This window comes from Cetorhinus maximus, unplaced genomic scaffold, assembly GCF_964194155.1.
Source record: "Cetorhinus maximus unplaced genomic scaffold, sCetMax3.hap1.1 HAP1_SCAFFOLD_464, whole genome shotgun sequence".
Lineage (NCBI taxonomy): Eukaryota > Metazoa > Chordata > Chondrichthyes > Lamniformes > Cetorhinidae > Cetorhinus > Cetorhinus maximus.
This window is the reverse complement of record NW_027596408.1, coordinates 63,313-81,242: the sequence shown is the minus strand read 5'-3', so window position 1 is coordinate 81,242 and position 17,930 is coordinate 63,313. Positions and strand designations below refer to the sequence as shown.

Sequence of the window (17,930 nt, the reverse complement as noted above, 5' to 3'; positions counted from 1 at the left end):
TAATGTTGCATTTCCATCTCACAGCTGACTCATGTTGAGTGTTTTAGATTCTCCACAACACCCTTCTGTCGGTTCATTCACTGAAACCACGGACTCTCCTTGTTGTAACGGTGACATTCCCTGTCTGCCCGGTTATTTCTTGAAGTCAGTCAGCCCTTGAATTGTTTGTACATTGTTTCATCATGTCCCACCCAGCTGGCCGCCAGTGCAGAGGCATTGGAGGAGGACGGTTTGGTCCACGTTGTTAGAGGCTGTGGACAGGCTGAGAAGGACAACGAGGGAGTTTTCCTTTGTCACATTCACATGGGGTGTCATTGGTGACTTTGGGAAGAGCTATTTCGATACCGTGACAGGGACAGTGATCTTATTGGAGGGATTTAAACATGGAGTTCTGGGAAATGTAGACATGGATTTGGGAGGTGATCAGGACTTTGGAGAGCAAAAGGAGGTGGGAGCTGGAGCGGAAGTTTAATAGGATCGTGGGGTCAAGTGTTGGTTTTATTGAGGACAGGTGATGATGGCAGATTTGAAGGAGAGATGGGCAGTACCAGGAGAGAGAGAACCATTAATATCAGTGAACATGGGGAAAATGGGTGATCAGCAGTTTAGCGGGAACAGGGTCGATGGAGCAGGAGGTGGGTCTCATGGACAAAGTGAGCTCTGAGAGGGCAGGAAGGGGAGATGGGAGAGAAACTGGAGAAAGATGTGGGTTCAGAACTCGGACATGGGGGATCTTTAGAGAAAGTTTGTCCCGATGGGCTAGTGGAAGGGAAGAAAGCAGCAGAGGCAGCTGATCGGATTGTCTCAATCTTAGTGGCAAAGAAGCTCCATGAGCTCCTCATACTTGTTGCTGAAGGTGAGGATGGAGGAGACAGGGGAGAGGGAGAGCCCTTCGAAAGGAACTAATGTCTTAGGGATAGTAAAAAGATTCAACATCATCTATTTAATTGAAAGCTTAATGATTTTATTTTTATCCAGAATATTAACACCTATAACTGGGCTGGAGTTTACTAACAACAGCAGAAACAGACCCCAGTGAAACATGGTTCAGTTGCAAAACTCAATCACTGTAGTTACTCGTGAACCTGCTGGTGTCTCAGCAGGTTGGATGACTGAGTGAATCCTTTCCCACACTCGGAGCAGGTGAACGGTCTCTCCACAGTGTGAACTCGCTGGTGTTTCAGGAGGTTGGATGACTGAGTAAATCCCTTCCCAAACACGGAGCAGGTGAAAGGCCTCTCCCCAGTGTGAACTCGCTGGTGTGAAATAAGATTAGCTGATCGCCTGAATCCAGTCCCACAGTGAGAGCACCTGAACGGTCTCTCGTCAGTGTGAACACGTTGATGGGACACCAGGTCCCCGGAACTTTTATAGCACTTCCCGCAGTCTGGACATCGAAAAGGTCTCTCCTCACTGTGAACTCGCTGGTGAGTCAACAGATGGGATGAATCAGTGAATCCCTTCCCACATTCTGAACAGGTGAAATGCCTCTCTCCAGTGTGACCATGCTGGTGTCTCAGCAGGTTGGATGACTGAGTGAATCCCTTCCCACACTTGGAACAGATAAATGGCTTCTCCCCAGTGTGAATTCATTGGTGCATAGTCAGATGAGATGATCACCTGAACCCAGTCCCACAGTAAGAGCAGCTGAACGGTCTCGCGTCAGTGTGAACACGTTGATGGGTCATCAGTTCCCAGGAACTTTTGTAGCACTTCCAACAGTCCAAGCATTTAAAAGGTCTTTCGTCAGTGTGAACTCGCTGGTGTTTCAGTAGGTAGGATGAACGAGTGAATCCCTTCCCACACTCGGAGCAGATGAACGATCTCTCTGCTGTTTGACTGCACCGATGTCTTTCCATGTAATTGAATCCCTTCCCACAGTCCCCACATTTCCACGGTTTCTCCCTGTTGGGACTGCATTTATGTCCTGCCACATTAGATGATTAGCTGAAGCCTTGTCCACAAACACAACACGTGTACAGTTTCTCCCCACTTTGAACAGTGCTTTTTCCTTCCATGTTCAAAATCCGATGATATTCAGGCTACGATAAACTGTGCAATCCATCAGATCCTGATGTGATGTTTGGTTTCAGTTTCTTGACTGCAAATCCTCTCCTTCTAATATCCTGTGGAATTGATTTAGAACAGAAAGAGGGAGTGAGAGAGAACCCACAAAAACACAAAGGCAGGTTGTGAAACTGAGCTGAATGGATCTGGGAATTTGTGGGGCCGGCACTAGGAAAAAGTGACCATGAAAGATGCTGGATTGTCACAAAAACTCAACTGGTTCACTAAGGTCCACCAGAGAAAGGACCTTCTACACAGTCTGTGCCCATAAATTTCAAAATTGTGCCTGAACACTAAGGTCTAGGTCATAGGAGCAGGAGTCCTAACACTGACTCCTGGGGAAATCCACTTTCAACCTTCCTCCATTCTGAAAAATCATTACTCTCTGTTTCCCTTCACTCAGTTATTTTGTATCCATGTTGCTGCTGCCCATTTTGTTCTATAAGCTATAACTTTGCTCACAAGTCTGTTATGTAGCACTTTATCGAATGCCATTTGGAAGACCATGTACACCACATTAACAGCATTACCCTCATCAACCACACTGTTAACTCTTGAAAAACATTAAGCAAGTTAGTTCAACATGATTTTCCCTTAACAAACTTGTGCTGGCTTCCCTGAATTAGCCCACATTTGCTTAAGTGACTATTAATTTTGTCCAGAATTATCACTCCCAAGGTTAAACTGACTGGTCTGGAAGTTGCTGGGCTTATCATTACACCCTTTTTGAACAAAGGTGTATGATTTGCAATTCTCCTGTCCTCTGTCACCACTCATGGGTCAGAAGGAGATTGGAATAATATGGTCAGTGCCTCCACAATTTCCATTCTGAATTCCCTCAGTATCCTTGGATACAACTCATCCAATCCTGGTGCCTTGTCAACTTTATCAGACAGCCTATATAATACCTTCTCCTTATCAATATTAAACATCACAAGTGTTTGAACTCCCTCCTCTTTAACCATGACCTGTGCAGCATCATCTTCTTTGGTAAAGACAGATGCCAAATATTCATTTATACCTCATCCATACCCCCTGTCCCAATGGGTAAATCACCTTTGCTTAAATCCCTAACCAGCCCCTGTCTCCTTTTACCGCCCTGTTACTAGGTATCAGCCAGAGAAAGCGTTTTGATTTCCTTCCATGTTAGCTGCCAGTCTCTTCTCATACTCTCTCTTTGCTTCTCTTACTTTCTTTTTCCAATTTCTCTCTGAATATTCTTTCTTTATCCTGTCTCTCAGTTGTATTAGCCACCTGATATCTCTGTTAGCAGACTTATTCATCTCCATCTTAATCTCTTCTCTTATTTAGTGAGCTGTGGATATGTTAGCCATACCTTCCTCATTTGTAAGAATATGTCATTACTATGTCTGATCTATTTCCTCTTTAAGGCAGCCCATTCCTCAATTACAGTTTCTCCTGCCAACTTTTGATTCCACTTTACTGGGTCAGATCCATTCTCACCCTATTGAAGTTGGCTTTCCCCAGTTAATTATTCTTTCTCCTACAAGTAACCTTTGCCCACAGACAGACAGGCCGACTGTTTACCTTCCAGATTTAAAGGCCGACGATATTCAGGTCCTCACAAATCGAGTGACTCTGCCAGATCTGAATTGATGTTTGATTTGAGTTTCCCAGCTGTCAACCCTCCACTTCTAAGATCCAATATCAGAAATTTACAAAAAACACTAACCGTCAGTCCAAGATAGAAATTGAGAAGAGACAAACATTTCTCTTGGTTTGAGTTTGCTGTGTGTAAATCCTCCCCTTCTAACCCCCTGTAAAAGGAGTTTCCAAAATCCATCCCTGTCAGTCCAGGATAGAAATGAACAACATTCTCTCCTCCTGCGACCTGGACCATATGGCCGCGCATGCGCCCTGCTGCACATTGCCCCCTATAAAGATGGCGGTTGTTAACTCGGGCCTGTCTCCGAGAGGAGACGCGGGTCAGAGTTGTCCCCTTTCCATTCGGTGTAACCGCAGGACCGGTAGCTTCTTATTCAAGATTTCAGACCTTTACAGGGTCTTCATGAAGCCTCCCCGCCCCCTCCATCCCTCCCCAAACACCGGCTCCTTTTACCCGCCTGTGTTCGCCATTTCTCAGCGTCTTCCACCAGCTCCAGGTACCGATGGTACTGCGCATGCTCCAGTCAGAGATTGCAATGCGCATGTATCAGTCAGTGACAGCTACTGCGCGTGCACGAGGACCGCCTGTCGTGAGGATAGAGCACATTCTGCCCCCCACTGAATCTTGGGTAAACGTACCGCCATTGAACGGCCTTTTCTGATAAGATAATTATGTTTTATTATCCGATGATGATTGGCGCCATAGGGCCAATATATAAAATTATGAATATAAAAACTAAAAGCTACTGCGGATGCTGGAAATCCAAAACAAAAACAGAATTACCTGGAAAAACTCAGCAGGTCTGGCAGCATCGGCGAAGAAGAAATCAGTTGCTTGGGGGTCACGTAACTATTTATCATTGAGGAGTCTCGTTCGTTATCGGAATTAACCAGACAAATCGCTCCACCAACTAAGAACGGCCATGCATAAAATTATGAATATTGATATGGCAACCATAGTGCACGGCCCCTCCACCATAGTTATGACCTGGGTGTAATTAACAACAGAACAAACCCTGACAGTTAGATCTGAACTCACTGGAGTCTCAGCAGCGGCGCAGACAAGTGATTTTTCTTCCCATACTCTGACTACTGACACTCTGTCTTGTCAGTTGGAATGTAGCAATTGTGGATCTAATCCTTTGACCTTCTAAAACTGGAGTGTTAGCAGGTGGGCAGTGAGCAAAGGGTTGCATACATGAAGTATCTGAATGGTCTCCCACAAGTATGACTGTGCTGCTGTGTCAGAAAATGGAATACCGAGGTGAATCCATTTCCACATTCAGCTGGTGTGATTTCATGGTGTGATTTTGCAACATGAGTTTCAGCTCACACTGGGATCTCAAACCCTTCTGAGAATGAGCTCTACATTCTCAACCACAGTTAGAGAAAGGTGGTGCTGTAAATCTGAAATAAAAAAACAAAATATTGGAATTTTCAGCAGATCTGGCAGTGTCTGTGGAGAGTGAAAGATGTATATAAATTTCAGGGCTGTGACTGTCCATCAGAACTGCACTGCATCAGTGAGCATACTTGAAAACTTAACTCTATTTCTCAATTCACAGATTCTCCTGGATGTGCTGAGTATTTCCATGATTTTCTGCTTTTATCTCTGATTGAAGAAGTTGCATATGAATTGTGCATTAGATTTATTGATGTCTAACGTATATTTATTCTCAACCATCTACAAGTGGAAAACTCTTCCACTTGTCTACCCTGTCAACCCCTTTCATTATCTTAAAGGCCTTAGTCAGGTCATTCCTCACTTTCTTTTCCAGAGAAAAACTTTTCAATCCGTTAAATCTCTGTGAATTTGAAATATTTTCCAATTCTGGCATCATTCCAGTAAATGTTTTTGCACCGTCCCCAGTGCTTCGCTCCTTCCTCTAATATGGAGACAGAGCTAATCTGAGCATCAAAGTCACATTGTCCCAAATTCCTGTGTATTGTAAGGATCATTATGGCAGTGGGAGAGGGGAATGTGGTGTCGAGCTGTTATTCACCATCCCCTGTTTCAACCATTCTCCAATTAGCTGAAAATAAGATTAGATGAAATTAGCAGATCTAATGAGCCAGTATGTGACATAATGAATCAATTACAAAGTTGTCTCTCAGCTTTACAGTGAAGCAGAGGGTATTTTTCATTCTAAATTTGCTAATTATACCATTAAGAATACCTGTCAGAGAATGACTAGATTTCAGCATGGGGCCACTGTAAAGCTCATTTAACATGATTACCAAGCAGTGAAAAGGTGAATTTGTAATTCACATGCACCTTGTTTGTGCATTTCCCAGATTAATAGTTGCACTGAGTCTGTTGTTCTCCATCTTGATATGTTCAAGATGGAAATCCATAAATATTTGGGCACTAAGGGATATGGTGATAGGATGGGAAAGTGGAGTTGAGCTGGAAGAACATTTAATGGTGGAGCAGGATCAAAGGGCCTTTTAGTCCAACCCTGCTCCTATTTCTTCTGTTCTTATGAACATCAGTGTGAATCATTTCCATTCAAGCACAGCAGATGCAGCAGCCCCCGTCCACCTCCTCCCTTCCCTCATTCCAGGGCCCAAAACACTTTCCAAGGGGCACCGTGATTTACTGGTACTTCTTGCTATTCAGTATTGTCTATTCACTGACCACAGTGCGGTTTTCTCTACATTGAGGAGATTAAATCCCAATTGGGTAACTGCTTTGTGGAACATCGCCTTTCAGTCTCCAAGTGTGACCCTGAGGTTCTGGTCATTTATCAGTTTAATCTCCACCCACTCCCACTCTGACCTCGGCCTCCTGCACTGTTCCAATGAAGCACAATTGAAGCTCGAGGAACAGCAGCTCATCTTTCATTGGACACTTTACATCCTTCTGGACTCAACATTCATTTTGACAATTTCAGATCATAACCACTGCTCCCATTTTTTCCTGACAGTAGGTGCTGGTAATGGTTCTTCTTTTACCATTTATCCCTCCTCTGAGCCTGTGTTGTTTCTCCACTTGTCCCCTTAGTTTATTTCCTTGTCTCATTATCACCCAATGCTGCCTTGCACCATCATCCCCTTTGTCATTTAATCACGAGTTCAGGCTTGGACAAGGGGGGTCTTTAGAGATAGTTTGTCCCGGTGGGCTAATGGAAGGGAGGGAAACAGCAGAAGCAGCTGATCAGATTGTCTCAATCTTAGTGACAAAGAAGCTCCGTGAGCTCCTCGCACTTGTTGCTGGAGGTGAGGATGGAGGAGACAGGGGAGAGGGAGAGCCCTTCAAAAGGAACTAACTTGTGCTAGAAATATCAAAACGGCTCAACTGTTCGTCGCAAAGCTGATTTATTCCAATTTTATACAGAATCTGTAACTGGGCTGGAGTCTATTAACATCAAAAAGGAACTAACTTGTTAAAAATAGTAAAAAGGTTCAACGCATTGTGTTTAACACAATGCTGATTTATTTGACTTTTATCTAAGTGGGCTGGAGTTTATTAATGTCTACAGAAACACACTATATTGAACATACTTCAGTCCTGAATGTTATTAAGAGTAAAATCCCATCACGACAGTTACTTGTGTACTTGCTGGTGTCTTAGCCAGTTGGATGACTGACTGAATCCCTTCCCACATTCAGAGCAGGTAAATGGCCTCTCTCCAGAGTGAACTCTCTGGTGTCTTAGCCAGTCGGATGACTGACTAAATCCCTTCCCACATTCGGAGCAGGTAAATGGCCTCTCTCCAGTGTGAACTGTCTGGTGCAGCAGCAGGTGGGATGACTGAATGAATCCCTTCCCACATTCGGAGCAGGTAAATGGCCTCTCTCCAGTGTGAACTCTCTGTGGTGTCTTAGCCGGTGGGATGACTGACTGAATCCCTTCCCACATTCGGAGCAGGTAAATGGCCTCTCTCCAGTGTGAACTCTCTGGTGCAGCAGCAGGTTGGATGACTGAGTGAATCCCTTCCCACATTTGGAGCAGGTGAACGGTCTCTCTCCAGTGTGGACTCTCTGGTGCAGCAGCAGGTGGGATGACTGAATGAATCCCTTACCACATTCGGAGCAGGTAAATGGCCTCTCTCCAGTGTGAACTCTCTGGTGTCTTAGCCAATCGGATGACTGACTAAATCCCTTCCCACATTCGGAGCAGGTAAATGGCCTCTCTCCAGTGTGAACTCTCTGGTGCAGCAGCAGGCTGGATGACTGAGTGAATCCCTTCCCACATTTGGAGCAGGTGAACGGTCTCTCTCCAGTGTGGACTCGCTGGTGTGCGATGAGATGAGATGATCGTCTGAACCCAGTCCCACAGAGAGAGCACCTGAACGGTCTCTCATCAGTGTGAACACGTTGATGGGACTTTAGTTCCACAGAACTTTTGAAGCACGTCTCACAATGTGGGCATCTAAAAGGTCTCTCATCTGTGTTAACTCGTTGGTGTCCCATGAGGTTAGCTAATTGAGTGAATCCCTTCCCACGCTCAGAGCAAGTGAATGGTCTCTCCCCAGTGTGAGTGCACCAATGAGTTCCCAGTTCCAATGGGGATTTGAATCTCTTCCCACAGTCCCCACATTTCCACGGTTTCTCTCCACTGTGACTGCATTTATGCTCCTTCAGGTCAGATGATCGGCTGAAGCCTCGTCCACACACAGAACACGTGTACGGTTTCTCCCCACTGTGAACGGTGCTTTTTCCTTCCATGTTCAAAATCTGAAGATACTCAGTTCAAGATAAATTAGGCGACTCCATCAGATCCTGATGTGATGTTTGGTTTCAGTTTCCTGACTGCAAATCCTCCCCCTCTAATACCCTGTGAAATTGATTTAAAACAGTAAAACAGAGATAACCCACAAAAACACAGGTAGGTTGTGAAATTGAGCTGAATGAATCTGGGAATTTGTGGGGCCGGCACGAGGAAAAAGTGACCATGAAAACTGCTGGATTGTGATAAAAACCCAACTTGTTCACTAATGTCCTTCAGGGGAGGGAACCTGCCAACCGGTCTGGGCCTACACAAGACTCTGGCCTCCATAAGAACATACGAAATAGGAACAAGAGAAGTCCTAACACCCCGTCGAGCCTGCTCCACCATTCAATACGATCGTGGCTGATCTTGGGCTTCAAATCCACTTTCCCGCCCACTCACCATATCCCTCGACTCCCTGAGAGACCAAAAATCTCTCCATCTCAGCCGGAAATATATTCAATGATGGAGCATCCACAACTCGCTGGGCTGGAGAATTCAATGTGACAGAGAGAGAAAGAGAGAGAGGAGTGAGAGAGACAGAGAGAGAAGGTTACTAAACAAAGCACAGTATGTCAATAAACAGAAATCAAGTACATGGGATTGGGGTAATATCCTGTTATAGATTGAGAATTGGTGAACAGACAGAAAACAGAGAGTCGGAATAAATGTCTCATTCTCAGGATGACAGGCTGTTATTTGTGGGATACTGCAAGGATCAGTGCTTGGCCCACAGCCATTCACAAACTATACAAATGATTTGAAGGCACTCATTTAAGCAGCACCTAAATTTTCACATTCTCATCCTTGTTTTCCTCCATGGTTTTGATCATTCCTATCTCTGTAACCTCCTCCAGCCTCACTATCCTCCCGAGATATCTGCTCTTCTTGAATTCGAGAATTACTGATTTTAATAATTCCATCACTGGTTGCCATTCTGTCAGTTTCCAAGACTCTAGAATTCCCTCCCTAAACCTCTCCACCTCTCTACCTCATTTGCATCCTTTAAGATATTCCTTCAGACCGACCACTTTGACCAAATTATTGGCCACCTGCCTGAGTATCTCCTTGGTTTCTAACATTTCTGTGAAATGTCTTGGTAAACGATATAAGAATAAATGTGCGATATAAACACAAATTGTTGTTGTTGATTTGGAGATATATCAATGTCCTTTCCGCATCACTGGGTGAATAACCTGTAGCTTCCTACCTAACAGCATTGTGTGAGCACCTTCACCACACTTACTTAATTAGTAATGGGTTGAAAGGTTATGGGGAGAGGGAGGGAAATTGGCGTTGAGGCCAAAATGAGATCAGCCATGATCGTAATGAATGGCGGGGCAGGCTCGAGGGGCTGAATTGCCCACTCCTGCTCCTAGTTCTTATGTTCTTATGTTCAAGGATCTATGGACATGCACACCAAGGTTCTGTACTTCCTCGGGTCCTACCATTCATCATGTACTCCCTTGTCCAGTTAGTCCTCCAAAAATGCATCACCTCACACTTGTTGGGATTAAATTCCATTTTCCACTGTTCTGTCCATCTGACCAGCCTGTCTATATGTCTAAGGGTTTCCTCCTCGCTATTTACCACACTAGTGATTTTTTTGTGTTACCTGTGAACTTACTGATCATACCTCCTACATTCATGTCTACATCATTAATGTCCACGAAGAACAACAAGGGACCCAGCACCAAACCCTGCAGTACGCCACTGGACACAGGCTTCCAGTCACAAAAACAACCTTTGACCATCACCCTCTGCCTCCTGACACTGAGCTAATTCTGGATCCAATTTGCCAAATTGCCCTGGATCACATGGGCTCTTACCTTCTGGACCTGTCTCCCATGCCAGACCTTGTCAAAAGCCTTAGAGAATTCCATGTGGACTACATCAATTGAACTACCCTCATCTACACACCTCGTCACCTCCTCCAAAAATTCAATCAAATTTGTTAGACATGATCCCTCACCGACAAAGCCATGCTGACTATCCTTGATTAATTCTTGCCACTCCTCATGGGGATTAATTCTGTCCCTCAGAACGTTTCCAAAAGTTTCCCTACCAGTGATGTTGGACTCACTGGCCTATTAGCTCCCTGGTTTATCCCCACCATTCTTCTTTAATAATGATACCACGTTGGCTGTCCTCCAGTCCTCTGGTACTTCTCCTGTGGCCAGAGAGGATTTGAAAATTAATGTCAGGGCCCCTGAAAGCTCCTCCCTTGCCCCCCACAGCACCTGGGATACATCTCATCTGGGCCTGGGGATTAATAGACTTTTAAGGCCCAATAAAACCGCTAATACCTCCTCCCTCTCAATACTCATTTGTTCAAGTATATCACAGTCCCCCTCCATGATTTCTATACCTACATCGTCCTTCTGTATAGTTAATACAGATGCAAAGTACTCATTTAAAACTTCATCTACATCTTCCAGCTCCTCACACAGATTGCCATTTTGGTCCCTGATGGCCCCTAATCTCTCCCTGGTTATCCTCTTGCCCTGAATATACTTATAAAATGCCTTTGGATTTTAACTTATTTCACCCAGCTGTGTTTTTCATGCCCCCTCTTCGCCTTCCTAATTTCTTCTTTAACCCCCTACACGTTCTGTACCCATCAAGGGCTCCTGCTGTTTTAAGCCCTCGGTATGTACCATAAGCTTACCTTTTATTCCCCCCTTATCTAATCCTGTCAATTCCTCAACATCCCAGTTTCTCTGGACTTGTTGGTCCTTTGTAGGAAAATGTTGGCCCTGTACTCTCACTATTTCCTTTTTGAATGACTCCCACTGCTCTGATGTTGATTTTCCTACAAGTAGCTGCTCCCAGTCCACATTGGCCAGGTCCTGTCTTACCATATTGAAATTGGCCTTCCCCAATTCAAAACCCTTATTTTCTATCCATCTTCGTCCTTTTCCATAACTACTTAAATCTTACTGAGTTATGGTCATTATCACTGAACTGCTCCCCCACTGATACTTCTACAACTTGCCCAGCTTTGTTCTCTAACAGGTCCAGCACCTCTCTTGTAGGACTTTCTATGTGCTGGCTTAAAAATCTCGCCTGGATACATTTGAAGAATTCTGCCACCTCAAAGTCTATCACACTTTGTCTATCCCAGTTAATATTGGGGAAGTTGAAATCCCCGATTATTATTACCCTATTATTTTAACACTTCTGAGATTTGCCTACATATCTTCCCTTCTATCTCTCCCTGACTGTTTGGGGGTCTATAGTATGCTCACAACAATGTGATTGCCCCCTTTCTGTTTTTAAGTTCTACCTATACGGCCTGATTTAAGGAAGCTTCTAAGATACCATCCCTCCTTACTGCAGTAATTGACTCCTTGATCAATATTGTGACACCACCATCTCTTTTACAACCTCTGCCCCCTTCCTGTCTCACCTGAAGATTCTATACCTCGGAATATTGAGCTGCCAGTCCTGCCCCTCCCTCAGCCATGTCACCGTGATAGCAATGATATCATATCCCCATGTGTTAATCAGCATCTGCAACTCATCTGCCTTACTCACAACACTCCTTACATTAAAATAAATGTCATCCAGCCTTGCCATGTTGCCTTGTGCCTTAACTTGACTTTGTACACTCTGCCTTCCAGACTGACTTGTTTTTTCTTATATACTTGTCTGTACATCACCCCCTACTATACCTCCACTCAGTATCCCACCCCCATACCAAATTAGTTTAAGAGCCCACCGACAGCACTAGCAAATTTCCACGCATGGTTCCTCACACCTTTTAAAGCACTTCTCACACTTAAATTAAAAGTTCTCTTGTCAGTGTGAATGGTGTCCCAGCAGGTGGGATGATGTCCTGAACCTCTTACCACACTGTGAGCAACTGAACAGCCTCTCGCCAGTGAGAATTCAATGTGTTTCAGCAGGTCAATCCAAAGAGACAAATATTTCCCTTAGTTTGAGTTTGCTGTGTGTAAATCCTTCCCTTCTAACCCCCTGTAAAAGGAGTTTCCAAACACTCGGTATAAACTGGGCTACGGGAGTTTCTAATCCGGGTTTGGAGTCCTACACCGGGTGTGTGTGAACCCTCCCAGTCCACCCTGCGGCTCCATTCCTCTCCTGCACTCGGCCCTTTCTCACCCGCTGGACTTTAAATTCCACCCCAACAAAAACAAAAATACCTGGAAAAACTCAGCAGGTCTGGCAGCATCTGCTGAGAGGAAACAGTTAACGTTTCGAGTCCATATGACCCTTCAACAGAACTAAGTAAAAATAGAAGAGACGTGAAATATAAGCTGGTTTAAGGGGGGGGGGGGGGGGTGACAAGTAGAGCTGGATAGAGGGCCAGTGATAGGTGGAGATAACCAAAAGATGTCACAGACAAAAGTGCAAAGAGGTGTTGAAGGTGGTGATATTATCTAAGGAATGTGCTAATTAAGGGTAGAAAGCAGGACGAGCAAGGTACAGATAGACCTAGTGGGGGTGAGGGGTGAAGGGATTGAAACAGGCTAAAAGGTAGAGATAAAACAATGGATGGAAATACATTTAAAAATAATGGAAATAGGTGGGATAAGAAAAATCTATATCAATTATGGGAAAAAATTCACCGCCTTCATCCCGGTCCCCCGCCCACACTGCGCATGCTCCACTCCCAGCAGGCTCCGCCCCTCTCACTCCGATTGGCTGGAGGACCAATTGCTCCCGCTCGGTCCTCCAATTCCGCCCCTTCTTCCTATTGGTCCGGAGCTGCCGCCAATCATTCGGTGTCGAAACATGCGCAGTCCGTGGAGACAGACGGGAGCTCCAGTGAGCGGATTTAAAATGCGGGTATGACAAAGCCCGAGTGCAGATCCAGAACCGAAAATAAACGCGTGAACAGAGATAGGGCCGGCGGATGAATTTGGAAGCTTGATAAACTCACGGTACCGGCCCCAATCCCTCAATAAGAATCCACCATCCCCGGGTTTGCTCGGCGCTGCGGGAGAAATGCCCTAGTTAACGGCCGCCATCTTTATAGGGGCAATGTGGAGATTGGCGCCTGCGCGGCCGCCATCTTGATGGGTCAATGTGCTACAGGGCGCATGCGCAGCCGCCATCCTCACGGGGACAATGAGCACCAGCCCGAGGGAGACGTTCATAAAATGTGTGTTCACCAGGAATTTTAGATCAGCAACAATAGAATTATAAACCCACAGTCACTCAGCAGTACAGAATTTAAGTATTGCTGAGAAAAGGAGACATATTGCTGATATTTCATGTTGCACTCATCCGGACAGATGCAAAAAACCCAAATTTCTGAGCGAATAACAATTTGTGCCGCACAAGGAAAGGGTGTTGACTGGTTGGCCAGTCAGCTCTGATTGGTCAAGGCATTGCCATGGAGAATGCACCAAAGAGCTATCATCCTCCATGCTTTTGTTTAATTCAACAAACGGCCCCATCCCTGGACATGCACCTTCTGTCTGCAGTGGACAGTTCCCTGTGTATGAATATATGTAGCTTCTAGCAAGCAAAAGTAAGCCACATTTTAAGCCCGACTTATAATCTTTGAAATTTGATGTTCTTGCGTCTGTCCTGATGAGTACAAGAGAAAAGGTTTCAACAGAATGTCTCTTTTTTTAGCAATACTCAAGTGTCTTAAAGGGGGAAAATGTGGTAGACAGAGGGAGAGGTGTAGGGAGAGAATTTCAGAATTTGGGAACGAGGGAACTTAAGGCAAGGTCATTAATGCTGGAGCGATTAAAATGGAGAATGTACAAGCTATCAGAATTGGAACAGTGCAGATATCTCAGAGGGTTGTAGGGCTGGAGGAGATTACAGAGAAAGCGAGGGGCGAGGCCATGGAGGGATTTGAAAACAAGGATGAGAATTTTAAAATCAAGCTGTTGCTTGACCGGGATCCAAGACAGGTCAGGAAGCAAATGGGTGACAGAGGAACAGGACTTGCTATGAGTGAAAACGTGGACAGCAGACTTTTGGATGGCTTCACGTTTACGGAGAGTAGAATGTGGGAGACCAGCCAGGAGTGTGTTGGGATAGTCGTTCAAGTCTGGAGGTAACAACGGCAGTGATGAGGGTTTCAGCAGCAGATGCACTGAGACGGGGTGAGGGCGGGTGATGTTACAGAGGCGATCTTAGTGACGGCACCGATATGAGGTCAGAACCTGATCTTGAGATCAAATGTAACACCGAGGTTATCAACAGACTGGTTTAATCTCAGACTGTTCCCAGGGAGAAGGATGGAGTTGGTATCTAGGGAATGGAGATTGGAGCAGGGACTGAAAACAGTGTCTTCAGTCTTCTCAGTGTTTAATTGGAGTTAATTAGTCATCAGGAAGAGAAGCAGTGACCAGAATGGACCATGAGACTGATCCCAGGTTTAACTTAGTTAGAGAGGGAGAGAAGGAAGGAAGGAAACCCAGGGAGGTTTGGAGAAACCATCTTCACAATCGCTCATTAAATCTCCACACAGTAAGTTTTGGACACAAGGTTAATGTCTGCTATTCTGTAAGGTCGGTCAGGGGGTTTCAGATTAATGTTTTATCACGAGTAATGACTGAAGTGAATGATGAAACATATTGTTATCTTCAGTTGGACAAATTTGTAACAAAGATACAGGAAGAATTATCCAAAATTCTGTTTGGCTTCAGCACAGGGAGGAGGGAGAGTGTGGGATGGGGATTTGCAGCTTTGGGAGAAGGAGACAGGAAATAATGTTCCATAGAAATGAGAATTGTCTGCTCTGAATTTCTATCCTGTTCTTATAGTGATCACTTTTGTAAACTCCTTTTACAGGGTATCGGAAGGGGAGGATTTACAGAGGGGGAACTCAAACCAAACATCACATCAAGATCTGACAGAGTCACTCGATTCATCAGGACCTGAATATTATTGTCCTTGAATGTCGAACGAGAAATATTTGTCTGTTCTGTCTGTGGGAAAAGATTTCAAACATCAGTGAGTCTGGAAAAGCACCGAGACACATACACCCCTGAATGAGAGTGTTCCAGTGAACTGACAGTGGAAAGAGCTTTAACCAGTTACACAGCCTGAAATAACATCACACCATTCACAGCAGGGGGACATTGTACACGTGTTCTATGTGTGGACAAGGATTCAACTGATCATCAAACCTGGAGAGACACAGGGACACCTGCACCATGGAGAAACCGTGGAAATGTGAGGACTGTGGGAAAGGATTCAGTTACCCATCCCAGCTGGAAATCCATCGACGCAGTCACACTGGGGAGAGGCCGTTCACCTGCTCCGAGTGTGGGAAGGGATTCACTCTGTCAGCCAACCTGCGAACATACCAGCGAATTCACACTGAGGAGAGACCATTCACCTGCTCTGAGTGTGGGAAGGGATTCACTCAGTCATCTGAGCTGCTGAGACACCAGCAGCTACACACTGGAGAGAGGCTGTTCACCGGCTCCGAGTGTGGGAAGAGTTTCAATCAGTCATCCCGACTGCTGATACACCAGCGGCTTCACAATGGGGAGTGGCCGTTCACCTGCTCTGAGTGTGGGAAGGGTTTCACTCAGCCATCCCACTTGCAAACACACCAGCGGTTTCACAATGGGGAGAGACCATTCACCTGCTCCGAGTGTGGAAAGGAATTCACTCAGTCATTCCACCTGGGAATACACCTGCGGTTTCACACTAGAGAGAGACCATTCACCTGCTCTGAGTGTGGGAAGGGATTCATTCAGCCATCCGGCCTGCTGAGACACCAATGGTTTCATACTGGGGAAAGACCATTCACCTGGTCCGTGTGTGGGAAAGGATTCACTCAGTCATCCCACTTGCGAATACACCAGCGAATTCACACTGGAGAGAGACCATAAGAACAAATGGAATAGGAACGGGAGCAGACCATTTGGCCTCTCAAGTTTGCTGTGCCATTCAATAAGATCATGGCTGATCTTCTTGTCTTTGAATTTCCACATTCCCATCTAACCTCGATAACTTTTGATTCCCTTGCCGAACAAGAATCTATCTACCTCTGTCCTAAAAATATTCAATGACCCCACCTCCACCGCCTTCTGAGGCAGAGAGTTCCCATTCGCACATCCCTCTGAGAGAAAAATTTCTCCATATCTCTGTCCTAAAAGGGCGACCCCCTAATTTTGAAACGGTGCCCCCTAGTTCTGGACTCACCCACAAGAGGAAACATCCTTTCCACATCCACCTTGTCAAGGCCATTCAGGATCCTGTATACTTCAATCAAATCACTCCTCCCTCTTCTAAACTCCAGTGGAAACAAGCCCAGTCTGTCCAACCTTTCCTCATAAGACAGCCTATTCATTCCAGGTAACAATCTAGTGAACATCCTTTGAACCGCCTCCAATGCATTTATATCCTTCCTTAAATAAGGAGACCAAAACTGCACACAGTATTCCAGGTGCAGTCCTGTATAACTGAAGCATAACATCCTTACTTTTATGTTCAACCCCTCTCGTAACAAAGGATAGCATTCCATTAGCCTTATTAATTACTTGCTGTACCTGCATACAAACTTTTTGTGACTCATTTACTAGAACACCTAGGTCCCTCTGCACCTCAGAATTATGCAGCCATTCTCCATTTAAGCAATACTCTGCTTTTTTGTTCTTCCTGCCAAAGTGACTAACTTCACATTTTCCCACATTTCACTCCATTTGCCAGATCTTTGGCCACTCATTCAACATATCTACATCCATCTGCAACCTCCTCATGTCCTCTTCACAACATACTTTTCCACCTACCTTTGTGCCATCTGCCAATTTCGCTACCACGTCTTCACTCCCCTCAAATAAGTCATTGATGTAAATCATAAAAAGTTCGAGGCCCGAGCACAGACCCCTGTGGGACTCCATTCATCACATCCTGCCAATCAGAAAAAGACCCATTTACACACACTCTCTGCTTTCTGCCAGCCAGCCTATCTCCTATCCAGGCTAATAAGTTACCCCCTACACCATGCGCTTTTATTTTCCATAATAATCTTTGATGTGGCACCTTCTCAAATGCCTTCTGGAAATCCAAGTCCAGTACGTCTACAGGCTCCACTTTATCCACAGCGCATGTTACTCCTTCAAAAAATCTCAAATCAAATGGTTAAACATGATTTTCCTTTCACAAAACTATGCTGACTCTTCCCAATTGCCTTGAGCTTTTCTAAGTGCCCAGCTATAACCTCCTTAATGATTGATTCTGATAACTTCCCCCCGACAGACATCAAGCTAACTGGCCTATAGTTTCCTGTTTTCTGCCTCCCTCCCTTCTTGAATAGAGGGGTTATATTTGCTGCTTTCCAATCTGACAGAACCTTTCCAGAATTGAGTGAATTTTGGAAAATTAACACCAGTGCACCAACTACCGCATTAGCCGCCTCTTTTAAGACCCTAGGATGTAGTTCATTGGGTCCCAGAGACTTGACATCGGCAGCTCCTTCAATTTGCTCAGTACCATTTCCCCAGTGATTTCAATTTCACCAAGTTCCTTTCTCCTGTCACCTCCTGATTTGCAGCTATTACTGGAATGTTTTTTGTATCCTCTA

General features: G+C 45.1%; 1 protein-coding gene across 1 annotated transcript in view; it reads right to left on the bottom strand.

Moving 5' to 3' along the window:
* Positions 1 to 1,073: 1,073 nt before the first annotated feature.
* The window catches only part of LOC144673777 (uncharacterized), a 28,473-nt gene continuing 11,616 nt past the window's right edge, over positions 1,074 to 17,930 (bottom strand). The window contains exons 3-5 of the mRNA XM_078535447.1: positions 7,574 to 7,977; positions 7,337 to 7,487; positions 1,074 to 1,478 (exon numbers count right to left, since the gene is read on the bottom strand). Coding sequence (XP_078391573.1) covers positions 1,074 to 1,478; positions 7,337 to 7,487; positions 7,574 to 7,977 — 960 coding nt within the window. The remainder of the gene's footprint in view (positions 1,479 to 7,336; positions 7,488 to 7,573; positions 7,978 to 17,930) is intronic.